The sequence below is a fragment of the Homalodisca vitripennis genome, chromosome 1 (genome assembly GCF_021130785.1).
Source record: "Homalodisca vitripennis isolate AUS2020 chromosome 1, UT_GWSS_2.1, whole genome shotgun sequence".
NCBI classification, from domain to species: Eukaryota; Metazoa; Arthropoda; class Insecta; order Hemiptera; family Cicadellidae; genus Homalodisca; species Homalodisca vitripennis.
In genome coordinates this window covers 7,521,192-7,547,454 of record NC_060207.1, presented here as the reverse complement: position 1 = coordinate 7,547,454, position 26,263 = coordinate 7,521,192, and the positions used below count along the sequence as shown (strand labels likewise).

Sequence of the window (26,263 nt, the reverse complement as noted above, 5' to 3'; positions counted from 1 at the left end):
ATATATATATATATATATATATATATATATTAATCTCATTCATGGTCAAAGTAAAACACAATATTTTTAAAAAGGATTTTTATTTACAGTATCGTGAACCTAAAGAAGTTGACAATCAAACAATATAGCTAACATACTAAGACAAACTATCACAGCAACATTTCCTGAGTTTTGTATCTGAACTCCTGTTAGAAGATATACTTTTCTGTTGTTAAGAGGTTTTGGCCACCTAAAGTTGGTTTTGCCTCCAGTTTTTGTACGCACTTTGCAGAATCTTTGAAGCTGAAACAAAATATTTATATTCATTACGTCACACACTTATTATTTTAAGGATTTGTTAACAATAACACTGTAAAAATTACTCATTAATTACAGTGTTGATTTAATCAGTTTATACCCTGCTTAATCAACAGAAAATGTTTTAGATACAACATTTTATAATACAATAAGTGTTGCAATAAACAATGTTTGTTTTGCTCTAAGGTAGTTTATAAATCTTTATGTCTTAAGAATCAAGAAGCTTTATTGTCATTAAATACACAATTGTACAATAGACATTGTGATGAACGTAGTAAACATGTACTATAAATACAACACCAATACCAAGTGGTTCACGTATTTGTGTGATCTGAAAATAAACATTATTATTGTAGTGTTAAAAATTAAAAGGTGATCAAATAAAACACACAATTTATCAAATAGAAATCCAAAAAACAGGATAAAAACAATTAAGTACCAACAGTGTAAATCTTTAAATTTTAAATATTCAATATTATTCAATAAATTTACATTTCCTTTAAAAAGCCAGTGTTCATTTAAGCATATTTACAGATTTTTTTCTCCCAACTCTGCAAGCAATATGTTAAATTCATTCAGTTTGTTTTTAATTCCCTGAATATTTAAGTGCATTAACAAAGAAATAGGGTAACAAATTAAAATACTATCAATAAAACTAAAATTAAAATCTATCCTGGCAGTGCAGGTGTCGTCCTCTATGGGCTGGTTCCTTGTGGGTTGTTTGACTGTTTCCCTCCTGGGTCGCCAGATCTCTCCCTCCCAGACTGTCGTCTGCTTTCAGCTGGTGCTATGGATTGGTCCAAGTTGAACTCTTGGATCGTTTTAATGATCTGTTTAGCCAACCATTGTTTTCCTTTTTGCATTGAAATGTATGCCCTGCCGGGAGCTTGAGATGCAGAAATTTAAAGAACACCAGCTTAGCCAATTTGAGTTGAAACAGACAATGTCGCTGGAACAGGGTAGACCTCTCACAGCCACTATACCACTCCTTTCCAGTCCAATACAAAAAGAAGGGAGGACAAGAAGAAAAATATTTTTAGTGTATCACTACAAGTAGTGAAAAACCAAGCCCTTAAGTCTATGGGACAACCTAATATAAGTAAGAACACACTGGGAGCCAGCCAAGCCCAGACTAAAAAACCAATACCCGAAATGACAGTGGAAACCAGCCTAAAAAACTAATACCTCAAATGACAGTGGGAACCAGCCAAACCCAGCCTAAAAAACTAATACCTGAAATGACAGTGGGAACCAGCCAAACCCAAACTAAAAAACTGACACCCCCTGTCACCAATACAGGGGAGGCAAAAATGACAAATACTGACCATAACTTAACTTTGAGTACAGTGGGAATCAGCCAAACCCAGACGAAAAACTGTCTCTTACAACCTCTCAGACACTGCTAGAGGCAAGTGGAAACATGGTTGAAAGTAAAAATTTTTTAGGACTTAGTCACTGGAAAAAGGAACGGAAGAAAAAAGTCTACAAAACAAAAATCTACCTCAACTCAAAACAAACCACAAGGGTAATACCAAGAACCTTATAAAAATAACACACCAAAACATTGATAGGATATCAAACAAAATTGAACAAATAGTTCATTTCCTATCTGATAATAAACCAGACCTCATAATTTTAACAGAACATGGACTAACAGAGGCAAACCTACAACTTACTAAACTTGTCAACTACTCACTTGTGGGCGGCTTCTGCAGGAAAAAACCACTTAAAAGGCGGAGTAACTGCATATGTCAAACAAGAACTAATGGACCAAGTCAAGCTCATTAGTAACAGTGATGAAACATCTGAATTAACATGTGAGACCTCACTCTATGAACTCAAAAATGGCAAAGAAAGCCTTCTGGTACTAGGAGTCTATAGACCACCAGGCTCAAATATCAATGATGTCATTGATATATTAACAGAAATGTTAGACAAAAATTTGGGAAAGGATAACAAGTTGCTTATTATGGGAGACATTAATGTTGACATTAAGACTGACATAAATGAAACAACTAAATTAAACGACCTCCTAGGAAGTTACAACGTCCTAGGAAACGACTGATCCTAGGTAGGAATGACTGATCCTACCCCCAACAAGAATTACACCTACTTCATAAAGATCTATATACTGGGTCTGCACAAATTTTGGAAAAAAAGACCTAGATGTTAAAAGTCACACTGTCTGGCCTCTCAGACCATACAGCACAAACAGTCACTGTTAACCTTACCAAACAACCTAGTATAATGCAAAAAGAAAAAGTACGTGTTTTCAGTAACCGTAACTTAAATAACCTCAAATCTCTCCTAAAAGAACAGAACTGGCAATCAGTACTACAGAAGCATAACACTAACGATGCCTATGCAATTTTTAATGAAATAATTCAAACTGCCTTAAACTCATCCTGCCCGCCTATTCTTAAGAGAGCAAAAAGAACACAAAAGAACCTTATATGGGACGAAGAAACAGACAGCTTAAAAAAAGAATATTATATTAAAGCCCTTGAGAAAGAAAGGTGCACAGGACTGCAATCTGACAAATGGAAAACAGCCTTAGAAAAGAAAGAATACGACTTAAAGTTGAAAATTCTGAAAAAAAAAACAGCAAGTAATTAAGCATATTGAGGAGTCAGTAAGTAAATCAAAAGCCCTATGGGATATTATAAATGGTGAAAGAAAAGCCAAGACAAAATCAAATGCCAAACTAACACTCAATATAGAAGGAAAAATTACTGAAGACCCAAGGAAAATCGCCAATCACTTTAATTACTTCTTCGCCAATATTGCTGAGAAAACCTTACAAGAGAACAAACAAGTACCTGTCACACAACCACAGCAACATCATACAGAAAACAGACAGCTTTTTCTCATCCCAACTACAGAAAATGAAGTCCGAAGAATAATTGAAAATATGAAACAAAAAACATCATGTGGACTAAATGAGATTTCCTCAAAGCTTGTTTAAATGTGCAAAGAAGAAATTTCCCTCCCCTTAACACACATCATAAATTGTTCAAGAAATGAAGGGGTTTTCCCAGAAAAACTAAAAATTGCAAAAGTTTATCCAAAGTACAAAACTGGTGCAACTACAGATGCAAGCAGCTATCGTCCCATATCAGTAACATCAACTTTTTCCAAAATAATAGAAAAGACTATCCTGCAGAGACTTATGAATTATTTGAACCTCAACAACCTCTTAACAGACAACCAGCATGGATTTTTAAAGAAAAAATCTACAGTAACTGCCATAATCCAATTAGTTGAATATATTATTGACCAAATTGAAAGTTGTAATACAGTTACCAGTTTGTTCCTCGATTTCAGTAAAGCGTTTGACTGCATTGACCACGATCTGCTTAATAAACTACAACACCTTGGAATAAATGGGATACCAGGAAACTGGTTCAGGAGCTACCTCAGTGGGAGAAAACAACTAGTGGAACTGAAACACAATTTAAATGGAACAACTAGCAAATTTCAGTCTGAAACACTCCCCATGAACCGAGGAGTGCCACAAGGATCGGTCCTGGGCCAGTTCTTTTCCTCTTGCTTACAAACGATTTACCTAAGTGCATGGACAGGTTCTGCCAAACTAATGTATGCAGATGATACTGTACTTACATTAGCTAACACACATAGAGACCACCTTAAAGAAGAAACACACATGGCTTTCAACTTAGTTAAACAGTACTGCAATTCAAACAACCTTGTTCTAAATGAAAATAAAACAGTACAAAGGACATACAACAGCACAAGAGGAAGGGAAATTGATGGCCTACCCACTGTAAAAGTGGATAAAAACACAAAATACCTTGGTATTACACTTGACATGAACCTTAAATGGGATGCCCACATTGACATTTTATGTAAAAAACTCGCATCAGGCTTTTATGTCATAAAAATAATTAAAAAAATATCTGGAACACCTGCAGCAAACACTTACGTATTGCAGCATGGGGTGGAACAAGTAATCAAAACATGGATAGAGTATTTCTGCAGCAGAAAAAGGCAATGAGGAGTCTAGCAGGCATAGGATACAGAGACAGTTGTCGACATGTCTTTCAAGAACAAAAAATACTCACAATACCAGCGCTGTATATTGGTGAGGTGATTCTACTGGTGGTATCGTCAAACAAACCAAAACTTGGAGACTATCACCAGTATAACACCAGAAATGCCTCAAACTTCTCACTCCCGTCACACCACCTCAGTCTATCAGGGAAGAAGCCAACTTACAAAGGAGCAATCTACTTCAACAAGCTACCTGATCACCTTAAGCAAGTTACTGGAAGAGGCTTCAAAAAACAACTCCAAAAATGGCTTGAAGACCACCCGTTTTATTCAGAAAAGGAATTCCTGGAATGGAGAAATTAACTGGACAGTTTCTTAAGCACATACTCTTGTTTATAGTCTATAGTCTAGTCTTTAAAAACATAACTTTAGTAATATGCTTTTGCTTTTTGACGCCAACACCATTCTCTATGATTGTGTGAATAAAGAACTTTTTTATTTGATTGATTTTGATTATGGATCTCCCTCAGCTCTGCTCGCTTGAACAATTTTGACACTTTAATGTGTTGACACGAAATCCTTTGGGGTGTTGTTGGTCCTTCTTGTTTCTTCATTGACACATGACCAGTTTACAAGATCATATCTATTAGGTAAATCTACCAGAACTACATTTTTCTCCTTGCACTGCTGTAAAGTGTCTGAAATGCAATTGATGGCTTCTTTTGATTCATTTTGTGCTACATTGTTTGTCCCACACATTATTAGTAAAATTTCTTTAGGTCCCTGAGTCTCAGACTCAATTCTCCATACCTAGTACTTGACTATCAGCACACAGAAGTATTTTGTTTATTTTTTTATTACCAACATGTTTTGAATTTCGACTATTTCTGTCATTTTCTTCATGTTTTATTCCAAGAGCTTGAAATCTGTTAACTGACATCAAACTAAAGTCAATTTCAGTGGTGGAAGCAGTAGGTTTAATTTTCTTTTTATTTGTTTTAGGCGGAGTAAAATTTTCCAATGTTAATGATAAACTTGATCTTCGCTATAAACAATGTGTTTTGTTACAATTTTTCTTAGTAATTGATTCTTTAAGTTTTATAAAATTTTCTTTTTTTGTAAAACTTGATTTTTAAGTATTGTCTTTTCTTTTCTCGGCTGAATAATTATCTTAATAATATGAACAGTAAATAAATGTTGACAATTAACCTGCTTATCAAGATTTATATTCGCTGTAAGAACATTGAGTACTATGTACTCACAAATTAATTAATAATAAAATAATAAGAGAATCATTATATACCAAACATTAATGGTTACCATCTGTACTTCAGTTGTAGTAAATAATAAAGATTATTTCAAATATAATCTCATATATATATATATATATATATATATATATATATATATATATATATATATATGAGATTATATTCGAAATAATCTTTATTTATATATATATATATATATATGAGATTATATTCGAAATAATCTTTATTTATATATATATATATATATATATATATATATATATATATATATATATATGAGATTATATTATTATGAGATTATTGATGATATAAACACACACACACACATATACACCAATGTTAATATTGATATAACATTCATAATTGTCATGTATAACAAATATTGTGTATTTTAAGTTATTATTTAAAAAAAATTATATATACTGTATATACATACATTTAAATGCAAAGAATGAAGGGAATTTCGACAAATCTGTTTTACCTGATTCTTTGATATATAGGAAACATGTTCCATCACAGTCCATGTTACTATCTCTGAGCATGGTGGCGTCGTCAGTGAACCGTGGTATCTGAAAAACCTCTGGCTCTCGAAGGGAAGTAGCTGTTGTAAATCAATTGGTCCAGGAACCGTAGACATGTTACCAAAACTTCCGTAAATGTACTCATTTTCTAGAGCAGATATTATTGGGTTGAAGTAGACATTGTCTTCAAGAGAAGCCTGGGAAAAAGAAGTTTCATGAAAGATAAAAAAATTCAATAAAACATGAGAGAATTTATTCTTCCTGAAAATACACCATCTATTCTATTCTGCTTCACCTAGAATAAGAACTTTATTTCACACCTATTGTGAATTTCCATACTGGATATCAACGGAATGCCATTCACAGAACTATAGAAATTCATTGTTGGCTGTTAAAAAAAAATATTTTTTTTCCAAAAATAAATTTGTAGTTTCTGTGAAATATACTAACAGTAATGATAATAGATAATTTGGGCTTGTCTATTGTTAAATTACTTAAAAATGACTAATTTAAATTTGCAATGGTCTTTACAATACCAATTGAGGATTGTAATAGTCTTACCTGTTCTTCGTTTATACTCTATGACTTTATCAGAAATTAAAGATTTATGTTATTATTAAAATTCTTCAGAAACATGAAATTAATGTATCAGTTGCAAGCTTGTTCCAGTCATTATGGGGTAGGTAACCAATAAATGTATTAATATCTTCGATTGTGACACAACATTTTTCGGGTATTTTACATAAGATTTTGTTCATATTTGGAAGAAAAAAAGTCTAGAATAGAGAATGGAACTTGAATGCAATAACATGAAATTGACTCCTTCCACATACATGAGTGTAAGTATTCAATATAAGCTTTTCCTTTTATAGATGAAAGTTATAAGAAAACAATGAATTAAGTGCAGAACATAGATTATTTCCATATGTAAAAGTTGTTCTTCATATTTGTCACATTGATCTTCCCACCAATAACAATATAGAGCACTTTAAATTGCTTAAAGAGAGTATTAGTTGTTCTAAGTACTCCACATTCTTGTCACAATTGGGGTCGTGGTACAAGGCACAAACCATCTTCACCCCTTCTTGTAGATTACAAACCACTCAAAGTCCCCTTTCAGACAGGATTGTCATTTTTTATAGGAGAGAAATCATTGTTATTATAAATAAAAATCACCACTCCATCTCTGGAATCATTCTTAATGAAATTTGTAATTAACTTATATGAGGTGTGGCTAAAAAATAGCTAGATTAGTATTGGCTGAGCCACATAATGATTGCAGTAAGGCTGGATATCATACAGCCTGTCAGTAAGTCCCCCTCTTCCCCTCCTTGAGTTTCGTTTGGCTCCCGTACTTATTCAACGTGTAGCGCCAGTTAAGCATTTAACCTTTTGTTTCTTCATTGGAAAAATGTTGAGTATTCAGGAAAACAGCATGTGAACACCAAATTTGTTCAAACTTGGAAAATCTGCAAGTGTAACATTTAGAGGCAGATAGTGAATTATAATTACTATATTATCATCCTGACTACCCAATGTAAGCATGTTTGGAGAAAACAGAACGATTTGTGGAAAAATAAGTCATGGATCCTCCTTCAGGACAATGCTCCAGTTCACAAAGCTGTGTTAGTGAAGATGTTTTTGCCTAAACACAACATCCTTCCCACCTGATGTTAGTTTTTAGATTGTCCATCCCACTCTCCCGACTTGAAGCCCTGTGAATATTTTTGTTCCCGTTAAGTCAGTTCTGAAAGGAATAAGATTTGAGACTGTTGAAGCAGTAGAAGAAAAAGTGACCCAAGTCATGAACAGGGTTATGGAAAATTACATGTAGCATTGCTACGCACAGTGGGAACTTCACATAGAGCAGTGAAGAGATCAAGGAGGGGATAACATCAAATTGTAAATATTTGTGAGTGAAATTTGTTTTCAGCCTCAGTTTTGTTTCTAGCCACACCTTGTATAACAATGCTTTAAGTTAGTAAAATAGCTCTAAGTTTGATGCTTCATATCTATCACAGTGTATCAGAGTAATTTCTAACATGCAGGATAAAATCTCAATTCATTGTTTAAACTCAGGTTAATTATAGTTCACGCACTAAAGGTTGTATGTGTACAGGTACTCACACAAAATAAAACGGCAATAATTGCCAAACCATCACTGCGACATAGTGCAGTTTCTTTGCTGTCGTAAAGACTGTTGTAATGTATCAAGTGCATTTCCAAAGGATATCTGGAAAGAATACACCAATAATAAATTAGATATTGCATTGTTCACAAAAGAGTTTTTGTAAATTCTCAAATGCAAAAAAAGGTTTATTAATAAACATAAAAAATTAGTTATTTTAATGGCAGTCCGCCTCCTTTTTGTCACTTGTATATGAGTAGTCTGAAATTAAAGTTGTATATAATTGTACTCATATTTTATCCAATCCCTTCAATGTCAATCAGCTGATTGGCACAATCTAGGTGTGTCTAACAGACCATTTCTGGCACTAAAGGTTCATTGCATAATGCAGTCGAATGCAATCTAAGTTTGCAGCCAGTTCAATAAAAATATAAAAAGAATTTTATGGTTTGAAAGAATAACAGGATTTCAGACCCCTCTACAGAATGGGTAGTGTAGAGTCATTGGGAAATGACAAGAATATCTTAAAAAACTGATTAGTAAATATTTTTACGATGGTGAATACCGTCACGGCGGAGCATCTATAATATCTAATCTAATACAAAACACACTTTACTTACCCTTAAGAAACCTTTTAAGAACTCTTTATAAAAGTAATTTGTATTCTACTATGTTTTGATCCTCCAAAATTGCTTTCTAAATAGTTTGAATACAGTCATTGAAAAACTCTTTCTGTGATAAGGAATGTTCACTTTAACCTTGTAATTGTTCATTGTTAAGTTTACAAATTCATCAATAAGCTTAACATGCAATATGATGGCACAATGCTATCCCAAAATAAATATGAATTTGCTTATTCACTGTTTTTGGAATTCCATAGCCCGGAAAGTTTTTAAGCTTGTATTGAGCCTTTAGAAGACATAAGTACATAAGTTTTTCTGAGCAGTAACATAAATATTATCTTTATCAGGGAAGAGGGAATAAAATTATGTATTGTCTACATAGGTGATTTGTACTCGTCAGAAAATTCTTTCATCATTTTATGCTACACTAAAATTCTATTATAACTTAATAGTAGCCAAGTTAGTTATCCAAGTACTTACCTCTTGTATTTAGTTTTTTGTTTAGTGTCTCAGTGGTTATTGATTAAAGTAAAAGTAAATTTTGTTACCATACCAATACTTGAACATTTATAAATCAAGTTTTTGTAGAAACATTTTGGTCGGTAAACATCTCAATTTAAGGTATTAATGGAAGATTAGATGGATCGGCTCTGATGCTCAAGGGGGAGGGGTGAGGGAAATAGAACACCTCCCATCATAATAATTAGAAAAATACATGTATAACAACAATTCTATTTGTACAATTCAACTGTAATTCAATTTGTTTGAAATAAAACAGTTAAATGCTTGTCTTTGACTTAAGCCAATCTAATTCATTTAAATTTAGATTTATTCCATGCCCCCCAAGTGTAGTGTGCTCTACAGTCAGATTCATCTCCCAAAACAAAGTCCTTTTTACGACACTGACAGAACTCATTTCTACCTTCTGGGCAGTAGAGAAGATGCTAACCTTTTGTCCGTAGGGTAGATGAATCCCAATTAGTCATAATTTCTGTCATCTAGCCAGTAGAATATGTACTAACCTCTTATTCATGGAATGTGTAAAAAGGATCAGAGTGGACCTCATTTACTCTTTCTAGCCAGCAGAAGAATTACCTCTTGATCATGTGGTATGTTTAATGAATCTCAATGAAAATTTATGTCCATCATTTGGCTATTGGAGAAACTAACCTTTTTTCTTTGAGTGTGTGTTCAGAACCCCAGTGGAACCCCACCTCATCCAAAATATAGAGGTTCTTTAATCCTCCATTAACTATCGCTGCTTCATGGTTCTGGTTGACCTTGAACACCACTACACCACAGAAATCACATTTAGTTTAAAATTAATATTATTAATAATAGTTAAATACAATAAAAATTTTTCCCAGTTTGAAATTTGAAGAAATATTATCTGTTAATTTATATATACTGTCTTTCTTTTCACTTATTATTTTTTATTTGCTTATAAAAAATACATATTTATATGACTAAATAGTATGGGTTTCTATGACAGCTTCGAGTTAGATCCAGACTAGTGTGTACATTTGTTAACAATGGACTCTCATGGGTTTTGCTTAAATAGTTCTCATAAAAATTTGAAACACATTTTTGGCTTTTTTAAACCTCTGGCCTTAAAGTGCAAAGTAAATATCAGTGTTCAAAATTCTGGGATTAAAATAACATTTTTTTAACTTTTACTACTTTTAAATTAACAATTTATTTCATTTCATTCACTGAAGAGTCAGTCAGGATAACAACTTGAAAGTTTTAGAAAAACATTATTTTTTAATGTTTTGAAAATTTTTGAAGTTGCTTATTTCTATTGCATAAATATTTTCTTATTGTCATTACAAATGATGTTCATTCAAAAACATCTTAAATTTATTCTCTAAGTCTTATGTACTGAAATATTATAAATTCCTTAAACAAATGCCACAGAGACATGATAACCCTTTGGAACTCCTAACTCCATAATCTTTGGGTTGTTTTTATTTGAATTGTAGTTTGTTATTATTTGGGAAATAAATTTTAACAAATTGTCTGCCAAAAAATTGAAATCTAACCAATTCAGATAATTCTGTTTCATTCCTAAATTAGTTTATTGAGCAGCTTTTCATAAGCAGGCTTTTGATAGGTTATTACAAATTTTGTTTGTCAAATTAATTAGAATATATAATAAAGACAGGGAAGTGGACTGTTGCTGCTACTGTGGATATGTTTCTGAATCAATGACATACCTGAACAAAAAGGTTTTAGGGTATCTGAATGTATCACTTATCTAAAATACTAGGTTTTTCAAAAAATTTGATATTGTGAGTAAGATTGAAATTGGGTAATAATTAGAAATTTCCGTTGTAAACCGAAACTATCGCTTTACCTATAATAAAGCAATTGGTAATAAATAACTAGTAGTCTGTCCATCATTCTAATCATGTCAGCACTTCTCTGTGAGACAGAATAATGTGGTTCATTAGTTTTAATGGAGATATTTTTTTAAAAGGATTAAAATAAAACTGTGTTAAAATTATTGATATTTTTCAACGTATTGTTACATGAGATCATAATTTTAACCACCATTAAATTTAACAGTTGTACAAAATTTACTTAAAAAAATATTTATTACCAAACAGAATACAGAGTTACTTACCAGAGTGGCCGTTGTTACATATTGTTGTAGTAATATTATTGTAGTTTATGAAGGCCAATGGCGGAACTTTGCTGTACCACAAATTCTTATAAATAATGCTGATGGGGGATTGATACCGACCTGTTGTACATGCACCACGCCATCCTAAACAGAACAGATTAAATTACATTCCATATTGGTTAATCTTTAATTAACATATCTCATATTACAAGGGTCATTTAATAGGTTTAATGATTCCCAGCAACACTTATGCACCTGTCCCATCTTTCTCCTAATTTGTAAATGCCTTTGGCATAAAATTCTTTGGGTTGATCTCAAAGTCAATTTTGTGTCTGATTTTTTTTCTTTTTTATTGGATAAACATGTTTCCCTCGTTGAATCTCTTTAAGTTAGGGGGTCCAAACAGATAGAAGTCTGATAGGTTGAAGTCAGGGCTGTAGGGGAATGTAGAAGGATATCCCACCCCAATTTGTGAAGTTTTTCATTCATCAGCTGTACTGTATGTGGACGGGCGTTGTCATAGAGCAAAATCACACCAGTCAAGATCCCGGTATGTTTCGTTTGAATGGCAGGTCTTATCTTGTTTTCCATCATGTCACTGTAGTACTGGCTGTTGATTGTTCTTTAGCCTTCAAGAAAATCACAATAAGTTTGCCCCTGAAAATCCCAGAATATTGTAAGCATGACTTTACCGGCTGTTGGCTGGGTCCTGATTTTTTTTGCATGTGGGAGACGTCTTATGCTTCCTTTCAAGGCTCTGTTTGTTTTGACTATGGCTCATAGTGGTGAATCCATGTTTAATCACATGTTACAATTTTTTCAATAAAATCAGTTGAATATAAATTTTTCAACTGTTAATTGATTAGAAGCCGGGTTTCTTTGTTCGCGTCCGTGAGTTGTCTGGGCACATGTCACTCACAGGTTTTCTTGTACTGCAGCTTGTTGTGAATTGTTTTATTAACAGTTCCAACACTTGTGTTTATTTTTATACTTATCAGTTCAACAGTGATAGGCCTACTGTCCCAAATTAACGTGTCAATCCAATACTCGAGAGAGTCCCAACTTCAACCTGTTGTCTACTGTGTTGCTCATCAGAAACTTTTGTAAGGCCACTTTGAGACTGCTCTACCCATTTGTAAACATTCAACAGATTCACATTCAATTACCTCCTTACACTTTTAACATTCTTTTGTGGATTTTATAATCTTTCTCACATTCTGCGACTAAAAATCTGATCACGGCACGTTGCTCTTCCAAGGTGCAATTCTCGAACGTTCTCGCCATTTGTTAACTGATTAAATTTGAGGGCATGTTTACAAAATATGATTGAACAGCTGATCAGATGTCATCGCAAGGTTGCCAACTTTATGTCATAAAAGTTTCATATGGATCAATTCAACCTGTTTTTGAACAGTAGTAATTTTTCTCATTACTGATTGAATGACCCTTATAATACAGGCTTTGTTGGAATCATAGGCACGAGGAATGTTTATTTCTCATTATTATTCAAAATGTTTTACATTGAGAATTGTTAATAAGTTCTTACTTTATATCTCTGTATAAAAATTAGTTTTGAATACAATAATTTTAAAATACATTATAAAACAAACAAAACAAATAATAAACACTTAAATACACTACCAAATTTAAAAAAAAACCTATTTAGTAAGAAGATAAACAAATCTTGGTCACTGATAAATATAAGCTTCTCTGATGCAAAATCCAAAGATCACAGTAACTTAGTTGCCGCATAGTGGATCAGAGAGAACCGTAATTTTGACATGTCATCATCATTTAAAATATAACATTTTATAATAAATATTTCTGATTAGATAATTTAAAGCCTTTCAAGTAACTTATTGTTCACTCAGTGCTCTTAATCTTATTATATGATCCACTATTTTGCACGTCATATAAGATGTCGACTTTCCAAACTTTGTTTTTGTGTATGTTTAACGTTATATCTTATGGATTTTTACACCTGAGGAAGAGGGAATTTAAATCCTTGAAAGATGGTGTTCTCTTTTTACTAACATATAAAACAACATAAGGTTTAATTCCAAATTCCCTAACAATTTCAAACAGATTTTTCTCTATTCATCAATAAAGTGGATTTGTCATAGTTTAGAATGCAACTTAAATATCAATAATATATCCTGTTTTATGTATCTATAATATGTACATTATCATATCTGATGACACAAATGTATTATAACCGTGGTATTAAAACCATTACAAGAAAAAAGATTATTACTCTTTAGAATATAAAATTTAATACAACTATAAAACATAATTATTGGAAAATGTTAATTTTCTCACAGTCATACCTATTTTATATTTTGTATAACTGTCATATATTTTGTTATAACTCCTCTGACTATTCACAATGTTTCATAAAACCACACAAGGGGACAGCCAAGATAGAGTTAAGAAGAAGGTGAATCAATAACTGAAAAGGTATATCGGTATTTGAATTATTACAATATAAAAATTAATTATTTTTGAAACAAATTCAATTTTTTACCCTTGTGTCACCTTTTTATTACTAAACTTAAAATGTTAACAATTATATAACCTTTGTAATTTTTAACATATTAATATCATTTTATAACTCACCCTCTATTTTGGGATCCTCAGAATGTTTCCATGAACCACAGTAGACTTGACCAATTTCTTGTTCTGAATAAAATTATAAATTTGGTTGAGTAAATTACAATTGTTAAATCAAAATACAGTTACAAGGTGTGTAACGGATTTAATTAAATTTTAAGAAGAGAGAGAAAAACCATCTTTATTATTTATGTTTTGTGGAATGAAGTTTATTTATTAAACTATTGTATGTGCTTTATATGCATATAAAAGGTTTTTAATTAATTGCAGATGGAATTATCTCTATGTATTGCATGATCATAGTCTTCCAAAGTAACCATTATTTTAGTACAACATAACTAACCAAAATCTACTACCAAAGTTTTTTTAAGTTGTTTTTTCGGTAGAAAACCCAAAATAAAAGTTTTACTAAATAATGATTTAAGTTAAGAAATACATGAGAAAATTTAACAAAATTAGCCAGGTGGCTTTGTTTTTTTTTCACTGTTATGTGTACTTAGGTACATATAATTCCTTTTTGAAAAAACACAAACCACTATTAGGTATCAGTGGACCTTAAAACAAATTTTTAACACAACTTTCATGAAGAATTTAAATTCACTCTAAGTAACCCCCAATACGAGTATAAATTGTTATAAAATAAAGTAAAATTTTTAAAATCATATTTAATTTACAAATGATTGTAGTTTTAACAAAAGTATGTAAATTGTGATGAATTTGACAGATTATTATTTCGGTTTTTTTATCTCTAAAATACAAATTTCAATAAAGTCTGGTAAAATTCAGTGATATTTGAGACTCTTTAAAAAACTTGTTATAATAAGGTCTTTGTACTCCAGTTAGACAAAAGTAAATTTGCATACTTGCTAGAGAATGATTTAGGAATGCAAAGGTTATACTAGCAGTTTTATTAAAAGCAATTATAATAAAAAGTTCTGTTTTCCATAGGTGTGAGTATTTGTCATTCAACCTATCTGATAATTATTTACTGGTGATTTAATATTATTCTAGTATCACACTGAAGTTCCAGTTCTTAAAATAGGTATAATATGATTAGACTACTTTCATTGTATAACAAGATGGACTGATCGACCTCTGTCAGGCTGGCGTTGTGATGCCTATGAACACAATTATGCTATGTTATTTGTTTTGTGTTATACACACTTATTACTTGGTAATAAAATATTGTGTTTACCTGTAAGAAGCAGTGCAAGCAGCAGTAGTACGCTTGGCATGGCCTGCCAGACTGATTGAAGCACTTTAAACTGGCAGTTTGCCTTCTTGTCTATTTTAGCACATTACTTATATTTTGTTAAATCTTGGCTGAGCTTCACTGAGATTCCCTCCAAAATGTTTCTTTCATTCAAAATAAATTCTGATAAGTCATGGTTTACAGACTTTTCAGATATATAAATAAGAAGCTATTGTTATTATAAATTAACTCAGTAGGCATACTATAAATATATTGCAAATTATGTTTAGTACAACAAAACAGTCTTGAAACATTTTAGATTTGTAATATTACACTGACATTTGAATGAAGAAAAACATACATTAATTTATGTAGAAAAATGGATATAACCCTAAAATCAATGATTCAGTGATGAAAAAGAAAATCAAAGCAACAGTAATATAAAAGAGGAATAGTTTGGAAAAACAAACAAAGGAATACATTTGTGTACCGTACAACACAAGACAAATAAACCAATCCAGAAAACTATTAGTCACAACCTTCAATTTCAAATTAATCCAAAAGCTTACCAAAGATCAGAACTATAAACAGCAACTGGACAAATTTCTAATAACAGAAATCCACAAATTAAAATGCAGTGAATGTGATAATAAATATTACATCAATCAAACCGGTAAAAATGTTAAATAAGATTTAGAGAACGTATTCAAGCACTATAATCAAATAATCAGACTAGAACAAAATGAGATTTTACTAAACATTTAATTACATCAAATCATTAATATCAAAAACTTTAAAATAATGTAGAGATTTTAAATTTTGAAACAACAGGCAAAAAATTAATTCTAAAAAGAATTAAAAATTCCAATTAACTATAAAAAGACCCTCAACATTTTTTAATATTATGCAAATTAGTAATCAAACTTGTACATTAAAAAAGTTTTAATTACAAGGAAAGTTGATTTAAATGGTTTGGATATTTTATCAACTAAACCACATAATGTAAATAACATTTGTTATATTTTTAAGTTAAACTAGTCCTAACTGTTTCTGTGATCGTGATCTTTGTTCCAAAACATACTGGTTAAATAATATTAAAGAACTCAAATGTTTTATAACTGCTTTGTTTTATTAAACCTTGTTATATATGTTCTGTAATACCAATCAGTGTGCAAGAAGGTTGGAATTAGAAAAAAAAGAAAAATCAGTCTACATGTTTCATTTTCGGGTTTTCAGAACACCACTAATTGACAAACACAAAAAATAATTTATATAAACACCATAAACAAGTTTCCATCAGATGTGTAGAACATTTGTAAATTTTGACACATAAATAAAATTTTATTTAAAAGAGGGAGAAAATATCATATTAGCTTCAACTAGTCTAGTTGCCTTGATTTATAGTTGAACAAGTTTGTAGTTATACAAGAATTGCATTCATTTAACATAATACTGATCCTAAATTCCAATCCACAGTGGTCCTTGTATATTCAGGGTAGTAAACGTGTTTTAGCTACAAAAGCACACAAATATGTACCACCAATGCATTTTAATAGAAAACTGAACACTGTATAAAAAATTAATCTCATTAAACGATGATTACTACCAAACAATGTTAACATACAGTATGCTGACCTGCCTGTAAACTGGCGTGACAATCCTAGGACTCATTTCATTAACTTAATAAATATATACAGCCAGCCCCGCCCTTGTGTATCTTGTAATTAAGATAAGTTGCAGTGAATTAATTAAGCAGCATTAGATTAATTTCTGCCAATGTAGTAAATGGAAGGAATTTGGCTATCACGACTACACAATTGTCCCACATTTTTATTTTCAGTGGTGTTTCATCACAAACTCGTAGATTACTGTTTTTTAATAAACTTCTTTATTTTCACCCTCTATAATAAAAAAGTATACTTTGAGTAGCTGAAAGATGGTTTCAGTTATTCAAATGGAATCGGCAGAGAATGTCCCAAACACTAGACATAGTCAATAGGTGTATTCAATACTGTATGTTGTAATTTATTTTTATAACTTTTCACATTGTACCCAGACATTGTACATTGAAATTAATTATCTTACAGTATAAAGAAATATAAACCTTTTATTTATTTGTAAATGAATGAAATAATTTTCTTAACTGAATTTCCAACAATTTTAAGTTATTAGTTTTAATTTATTTTAGTGTTACAGGTGGCTGGAATGGTTAGGGATATATGAAGGCTATCCAGAAAGTAGATTACGTTATGATAAAAACAGAAAACAAAGTACAAGAAACAAATAGTATTATATACATTTGAAAGTGACACTAAAATACTATTTTTCAACATAGTCTCCATACAAATTTAAGTATTTATTATAGCGGTGAACTAGTTTTGAAATTTCAGCCTTATACAATTCTGTTGCCTGAGACTTCAACAGTTAGTCACATCCTCCTGCAGTTCCATGTTGTCAAGCGCTTCTTTGCAAGTCAGGTCTTCATTGCTGGAAACAGGTGGTAGTCGCTGGGTGCAAGGTCCAGACTGTAAGATGGATGTGGAAACACCTCCCACTTATAAGCATCCAGGACTTCTCGAGTCCGATCTACCGTTTATAGTCAGGCGTTGGCGTGCAAAAACTAAATTTTTAAACTTATCTTTCATCTGAGCTTGTTTCGTATAGCTCTTCTTAACTTTTATAAAGCAAGGATTCACAATACCTCGCAGAATTTATGGTTGTGCCACATTTTAAAAACTCAACAAGAAGAACTCCTTTCCTGTCCCAAAAAACAGTTGCCATAATCTTCTGTACTGACAATGTTTGTATGCATTTCCTTCAGTTTCTGGAGGAGTGAGTGTGCCCCCACTCCATACACTGTAATCTGGTTTCACAATTCATGTGATTTACCCAAGTCTTGTCTCCTGTAATAATTTGATCAAGCAGTGAGTCACCATCTTTTTTGTAAGTGTCCAAAAATGTCAATGAAGCAGCTATATGCTGATTTTTATGGGTTTCTGTTAAGATTTTCGGTAACAACCATGGACAAAATTGATGTTAACCCTAACTCCTGTGTAACAATTTTGTGTAACAAACTCCTTAAAAAATATGAGGAAAACTAAGAAAGACTTCCGATATTGTGAATCGGCGGTCTTTTTAATGTTCTCATTGACTTTAGAGACAATTTTGGCTCTCCACTTCATTCGTCATCATGCACATTAGTTCAGCCATTTTTAAACTTAATGCACCACTGACACACTCCACTTTCATTAATCATATTGTTCCCGTAAACTTCACAGAGTTGGCGATAAATCTTAATTGTTATATTGTGCTTAGCCAACAAAAACCGTATTTCCGAGACCATACTTCACAACTTGCGGGATTTTCAATTGCGTTATACCATTTTAAATAGCTATTGTAAAACAACAAGGAGCAACAGTAACCTCTCACTAGCACGGCTAGATAGCCACTGAACGGAGAAATGCCCTGACATCAAAATGGCTGCGATAGTCCCATCCCTAGCGGCTACAGAGCGAAATGTAATTCTGCTTTCTGGATATCCCTCATACGTATTAAACAAAACCAATTTTTACAAGTATACCTGTAATTGAAGTACCCCTGATCAAAGTTAGAAAGAAGTATTTCAATTTTATAAAGTTCATATATTTTGCCACCATATTAGAATTTTATACAATTGTTTTATTGTAAAGGCGGTGCTGTGACACATGATTTCAATGTATTATTTGCACTGAACCTGGTGCCACAATCTTTATTTTAATATCTTTATTCGTTCTTGACATATAAGTACTTTTATTTATTTATTTTTTAATATTTCCTGGAGGTCAAACTTAGACTCCCCTCTTCAATGACAGTGGCTCCTCTCTTTCCATCAACACAATATGGCAACTCTAGTATTGAAACAGTTCAATTGATAATGTAATTTAATGTATTTAAGCTTTCCTAAAAAATAATAAGTTTGGTGTTGTTGAATTTTGTAGTATTTTACTTAATAAGAAATTAGTACAATACGTACAAGTAAAGTTATAAATTAAAGGAGGTATGGAAATAAACAAATTAAAATGGCAGTATTTTTTATATACATAGTTAAATATTTACAAAAATAAATACACAATGTAGAAAATAGATTTGAGTTCATATTCTCACGTTCCTGCTGATTGTCATCAATTGGAATGTGTTACAAACTTCCGGGAAAGGACATTTACTGTACCAATAGTTTTCAGTCAACAGTCAACTTCTTCATGGCCCTGGAGTAACATCGTGCCAGCAGAAAAAATATCCCCATCATTATCACCATTAAGATGGCAAATGATGAAAGCATATACACCTGAAAATAAAACAGTTTCTGTAGAGTTGTCCGTTTATAACAATATTAATTTTCTTTTGCTTACATTAGTGCAGTATTAATAACTCATAAGTCTACCGAATTTGCTCTGTAAAAGTCAAATCTTAAGAGGCAACGGGGCTCAGCTCAGATCAATCATTTAGAATCGAAAGATGCACTACTAGGGATTTTTCATGGTAAATTTCATTATAATAAAAACAAATAGCTTTTATTACTACAGATTTTATATAAATAATGCTTAGATCACACAATCATTTGATAATTGAAATATACATGTTTAAAATGGTATTCGTTAAAAAAAGCAATACATGCTAGTTTTTAATTGTATTCAAAATTATAGCAATTATGTACAAGAAATTAAATTTAGTTACAGTTAGGTTTGGGTTATGAATATAACAAATGGTTGTAACCGAGCTACAGTATATAATTATATTAGTTATAACTAAGGAAAGGTACTGTGGATCTTCACAAATAATGTTGGTCACTTCACTAAGTTTAGTGTTTGGCTCCCGTGTTGAAGCTATCCAGATGTGATAACACAAACAATAACATAAACATACAGGATTTTACTACAAACCAAGTACAATGAAACTGTATTAAAGTGTGTATTATAAACTGGTAATACACATTTGGCAAGTATAAACACAACACATAAATCTTGGACTTTAAAACCAAAGTTCTACGATATTTATTTCAAAGCATTATCTTAAATGCTATGCAATAATTAAGATTAAAATAATTTACATGCTTTTCTTGTTAAAAATGTACTGTGTTTAACACAAAGACACGACACCCTTGTTCTTTGGCCAACAACTCAAAATGAAGTGAAAACAACAATAATGAAACTGTAAACAAAAAAATGCAACTGGCTTTGATGACATCTAAAAAAAAACTAGTATACCCACTTACAACCATAATCAACAAACCATTTGCACAAGGTGTTTTTCCATCAAAATTTAAATCAATAGTTTATCCTAAGTTCAAAAAAGGAGATCCAACCCAAAACAGTAACTACTGGCCTATCTCTCTGCTCCCTGAAGTATCCAAAATTATTGAGAAAATTGCTGTCATATAACTTTTGCCACACCATATTAAAAAAATCTGCTACCCAAAGATCAACACAGTTTTGTTGCATACGGAATAAGGAAGGTAAAACAACTGCAATTTTCCTAGGCTTCAATAAAGCATTTGAGTGTTTGAGTCACAAATTGCTCCTCAAAAACCTAGCAGACCTTAGGGTAACAGGATTATCAGCAGATTGGTTCAGTTGTTATTTAACAGGCAGAAACCAAAAACAGTATAAGTAAAATCATCAGTTCATGCAGTAACGAAAAGATTGTCTCTAAAGCATTGCTAGTTGATAGGGGTGTCCCGCAAGGAATCATTCTGGATCCTATCTTTTATATATTTTTTCTCAGCGACTTTCCTGAATACCTCACAAAATATTGCTCTGTGCTAATATATGCAAATAATACAATACTCTTACTAAAAAATACACTCCTCTCACACCTGAAAATAGTATCATATACTGCAATAAACATTACAACAAAGTATTGTCAAGCCATTGACCCAGTATGAAACAACACAAAGACTCAGCAACTAATATTGGAAAAAAATAAAAGATAAAGTACTGGAACTACCAGAAGTGGAAAGGGTGGACAATGTAAATACCTTGGAGTAGTCATGGGCAAAACTCTCTTGGAATGACCAGATTCACCAGTTATGTGAAAACAGCTCTGGTTTATACGTGTTAACCAGAAGTGGCAAGATGTGCATACTTTGCTCTATTGGAAAGCCACCTGAAGTATGGGATAAATGTATGGGGCAGATCCTCCAAATTCAACACACAAAGGATACTGGTGCTACATAAAAAAGCTGTCCATATATTAACAGGATGTAACCCACAAGAATCCTGAACAGTTAACTTTAAACAACAAAAACTATTGACTGCAATAGCCCTGTACATTCTAGAAGTTATTTAAGCAAGTCAACAAGTCCTAACAAAAGGAGGTGGTAAACTTTCCTACAATACAAGAGCAGCACAAAATTACACACTTCTCACCCCACTGACTGACCATATTTGAAAATAACCCATGTATGCTAAAAAAAATAAAAAAATAACCAGCTTGAAAATAGAAATTGGTTGATGTTCAGAAAGATCACAAATTTATTAGTTTTCATGGGAATTAAATAAAAATTTAATAATTTTGATATATTATTTGAAGGTTGAAAAGTTATGAAAGCCAAATAATCATTTTTTACAATTAATTTGATAATAAATTCATAAATTAAGGTTTTATAAAACAATATAATTATTTTACAATGGAAACACATTGTTTCACATTTGTAAATATATTCCACATAATGATATTTATTTGTATTTGTAAATATGCTCCACCTTACAAATTACACAATTTGCTTCATTGCACCTTGATCAGATTGTTCATGATATTTTATTTTTAGTGTAAAAAAGTCTACTGCATATGTTTTGTAACATTAAGCAATATTTTACTATAGTATGTACACTGTACAGTATATACCTGAGGAATATCTTTGGTGAACTCTGATACAAGTATAATGAACAAATTGCCCAGAGAATCTGTCAGAAGCCACAAGGAAGAAATAACTGACTTCATGCTTTGAGGAGCCTGAAACAAAACATGAAATGTTGCAAATACATATAATTCCTAATTTCTCAGGCTTACATGGTCAGTGTCATGAATATCTTCTATGCTCACTGATTGACACAACGTTAAAACATTGCTAATGCAATTTCAAACTCTAATCTTAGTAAAAGAAGAGAGCCAATTCTTTAAAGACTTGCCAAATTTTGTGGTTTTCATAAGATTCATGATTATATAGTTTCTAGGACTGAATATTGATAGTAAATTGAAGTGAGGAAAATATGTAATCTAGGTGTGTAAGAATTATTATCAGGTATTTATGCCCTAAGGAGAATGATAAAGCTTTGCAATTTTGAAGCACTTAAATTTATATACAGTACTATGTCTTTATCGAGTCTCATATAGTTTTTGGTCTGTGTATGTGCAGTTCTGCTCTACATGTTAAAACTATCTCCACAGAATATTAATTCTACAAAAGAGGGCTATACATGCCAGGTTTCAACTAAATTCTCAAGATTCAATTAAAGAACATTAAAAATATTACAGTGTATATGAATATTGAGTTTACCTCCAGTTCACCTTCCTCAAAGTACAGCATCTGGAATCTGACTCTGTCACAGACTTAACTCTTGGAATCTGGAGTCATGTTCGTCTGAAGAGATCCAAAAAAGGTCAATGATGAAAAAGCTCAAAATGAACTCTTCACATCGTTTCGACATCATAGACTACAAAATATAGTGTAATCTAGGTGAAGAAATGTTCTCATGGTCTCTTCAGGTGCACAATTGAGTGCACTACGATGTTTTAGACACAATCTTTTTTAAGTTCAGGGAGCAAGTGAGTTTTCTACACATATCATAGCTATGTAGGAGTCAAAGTAAGGGTTAAGTAAGGGTTGATTCAATACAGTCTGTGACAGTGTTAGATACCAGTCACTGTACTAAGAGAAAGGTGAAATGGAGCTAAACTCAACATTCACATTGATCAACCCTTTCCACCATAGCTACGTTATGTGTAGAAAACTGTATAAAGTTTATACAATTATCAAACTATATTGCATGTAAAACTACCACTAAGTACTACTACTAAGTACCAGCCAACTGTTGTAAATCAAAACTCGATGCTGTACACTAAAAGCCTCCAATGCAGATTAAGATATTTTAATATTGTATCAGCACATGTACAAAATACTAATGGCGTTAAGAAGTTTTAACCTAAGTTAAAACAATTTCTTACACAAATACCTTTGTAGAATACTGTTGAATATTGTATTAATGTACGACATTAATTTTAAAAATTATTGTTAATATAGTAACATATGTATGATGAGGTTACTTTGTTCAATTGGTTGGAGTAGTTTATGACGCCATTCAATCTACAACTCTCTGTACAAAATAATGAATAAATCCTTATGTTTACATCTTCCAATCATAATATGACAGAAAGAGCTCTGAGGAATAAAAGTCTGAATATTTTTAGTTCAAGTTAAATAAGTTTCCATGAATTATATTGAACAGTGTTTTGACTGAATACAGTCATTTGTATGTTTCTACAACTATTTCTATGTTAAACAAATTATATATTTTTGCCTAAGGGAATTTCTTTGACACGCCTCTACCTCTACTTGGCAGTTTTAGAGCAGTGGCTGTGTGCCAGGTGTGCAATTTTTATAGAATTAGATTTAACTGATACATAATTAAGCATCAAGTTCCAATTAAGGTAACAGATCAGTTATTTGTAAAGCACTCCAAACATATTCTTGAATTAATTGAACTTTAACTACCTGAAAAAATGTGTTCTATACTTCAAAGTATAACACTAGATTCTGAAATTTAAAAAAGTGGTGAAATACAAAAAAATGGTAAAAAATGTTTTTTGTTTATATACAAATATTTCAAAAAGACCTACCTTTGAATAAGAAAATTCCATCCCTGTGACGGCCAACATGATTTCTGCTGCTGAGATGACAATAATTTGAGGCAGCTGCCAAAGGATATGAACACTATTCGGTGGAGTTAATGTGAACAGGTGAGCCTATAGAAATGTGCACAGAAAATGATTATCAAAATACAAGATAAAATATTTAATAAGTTCAAAAGGCCCCTTGAAAAGGTATTAGCTTTTAGCTTTGACAACTTACCAAAATGTGTACAACTTAACATATAGACTACTCTTTCATGATATCTTAATTACATTTTTTGTGGTGCACTATTCAAAATAATATAAACATTTTATTTAGTATTTTTGCTTGATATTCGTCTTCTTCTTGGAAATAATGCAATAGGTCAAGAGACTAAAAACTTTTAATTTCTGTCCGTCTGCCCACACAATATCTCAAGAATGAACTGAACTGTAGATTTGAAATTTTACATAAGTTTCATTTCTATATAGGTAACATTCATTTTGATGATGATTCAAGTCTTTCCATGGGATCTGGCAGAGTGTCAATGAATATTTTTATAATGGTTTTATAGATAAGTATGATGGCAACGAGAATTGTAGGATAAAATAGTTTGTAAAAGATCTGAGGACAGTCATTTGATATTTTAACATGTGACATAACAAGAAATATAATGAGATTACTTTGTTGATTGTTGGATAAGGTTTTGTTAGGTCTATCGTGGGTGCTCTGTTGTATCAGCTGATTTGTATGTAGATAAGATAGAGTTTGATGATGGTGCATGCCCCTCCTGTGAATATGACTGACCGCTAGCAAAGTCTATATATAGCTCAGGGTGATTATCCCATGAATAAATTGCACTATAAACTTGAAATGTTGTATATCTTGCTTGACTACCACTAAGTATTCTGGAAAAAATTCCACTTCTGCCTGTAGTATCTGCCTGGAGGCTGTAAAAATTTCATTTCTGTCTTGTCGGTCTGTCCGCAAGAAATCTTGAGGCTGAAATAAGTCATAAACTTGAAATTCAGCAAGTCTGGTATAGTTGATGACAGTCTAATGGAAATTTTCATGCAATACCACAATTACATTGGGAACTTAAAATTCTAGTTGTCTTACCTCAGTATTACCGTTTTCTGCTACCAGCAAAGAGTACACTCCGCCCACATCGAGGTTCAGACCAGTTGCAACAGTCTTGTCGTTTATTGTCAGAACATAGCCACTAAAAATACATATTAACATATATTATAATCCAAAATAAATACGCTGCATTTGTATAATTTCTCACTGGTAAAAGGCAAACTTCTACAGCCTCCTATTTGTTTGGATTGTAAATTCTATTGTGTAAAGTTCTCTATTAGAGCAAACATATTAAACGCTCACATTCTACACTTTTGTGGATAACAAAAGTACCTACACCTGCTTCTGTCCAATCTGGTAAAGATGATAGACCTGGATAAGGAACTGATCAGACTGCAGTTACAAGTGTTATGCTAAGATTATGTTTGTGTCGACAGACCTAGCATTATTTATTAAAATATCTGTTTTATGTTGTTGTTTAGAAATATAAAGTATTCAGATTTGGTACTTGAGTTGTTAGCTGATAAAATAAAACAAAATAAAGTTCATACAGGTAGGAAGTATATAATTTTTCTCACTTGAAATATATTTCTGACGCATGCAAATTATTTCCTTTCTCTTGTACTTCGTCAAAGATTATTTGGGTTTGTACGTATTTCAGATTGTATCTCTTCATCGCTCAAGGTTGTTACCACAAAGAAGTGCACCCAAAGGAATAACTGGTGGATCAGGTGGAGACCTATTAGTTGGTGTTGGTGAAATGAGTTGTCTGTCTCATTCACACTTACATCCTTAACAAGCCGTTCTACACATTAAGGTAAAGGATTTGTTGAAGCATTCAAACATCTTGTAGAGTACTTTCCTCTTCGACGGAAAAGTGTATGTGGGCTTATTCCATATTGGATTCTATAAGCATCACTTTTTCAACAAGAGGTTCGTAGTTCAAATGCCGTACAGTTCTTCGAAAGGAATACTGAACCAGGATTTAATAGCCAAGAAGTAGTCTATAGCTTGATAGTACACAGGAATGATCTAATT

General features: G+C 31.9%; 2 protein-coding genes across 2 annotated transcripts in view; both read right to left on the bottom strand.

The window, feature by feature from the left end:
• Nucleotides 1-63: 63 nt before the first annotated feature.
• On the bottom strand, nucleotides 64-15,397 carry LOC124356816 (putative carbonic anhydrase 5). The gene is made up of 7 exons (XM_046808040.1): nucleotides 15,283-15,397; nucleotides 14,094-14,156; nucleotides 11,478-11,621; nucleotides 10,022-10,142; nucleotides 8,228-8,333; nucleotides 6,061-6,297; nucleotides 64-282 (listed from the first exon to the last, which is right to left on the bottom strand). The coding sequence occupies exons 1-7, from the start codon at nucleotides 15,320-15,322 to the stop codon at nucleotides 100-102; spliced, it is 894 nt and encodes a 297-aa protein (XP_046663996.1). The 5' UTR covers nucleotides 15,323-15,397; the 3' UTR covers nucleotides 64-99.
• Nucleotides 15,398-19,332: 3,935 nt separating this feature from the next.
• Nucleotides 19,333-26,263, bottom strand: part of LOC124356794 (peptide transporter family 1-like) — a 40,925-nt gene continuing 33,994 nt past the window's right edge. Inside the window, exons 13-16 of the mRNA XM_046808005.1 lie at nucleotides 25,265-25,367; nucleotides 24,154-24,279; nucleotides 22,162-22,269; nucleotides 19,333-19,603 (exon numbers count right to left, since the gene is read on the bottom strand). Coding sequence (XP_046663961.1) covers nucleotides 19,496-19,603; nucleotides 22,162-22,269; nucleotides 24,154-24,279; nucleotides 25,265-25,367 — 445 coding nt within the window. The 3' untranslated portion in view covers nucleotides 19,333-19,495. The remainder of the gene's footprint in view (nucleotides 19,604-22,161; nucleotides 22,270-24,153; nucleotides 24,280-25,264; nucleotides 25,368-26,263) is intronic.

What these genes read in the sequence shown, in the direction of transcription:
- LOC124356816 (XM_046808040.1), bottom strand. Translation starts at nt 15,322, where the DNA reads ATGCCAAGCGTACTACTGCTGCTTGCACTGCTTCTTACAG. An exon ending in TGAGGATCCCAAAATAGAGG is followed by an intron (nt 11,622 to 14,093) that starts GTGAGTTATAAA and finishes TGTTCTGTTTAG; the next exon opens with GATGGCGTGGTGCATGTACA. An exon ending in CCTATATATCAAAGAATCAG is followed by an intron (nt 283 to 6,060) that starts GTAAAACAGATT and finishes ATTTTGTTTCAG; the next exon opens with CTTCAAAGATTCTGCAAAGT.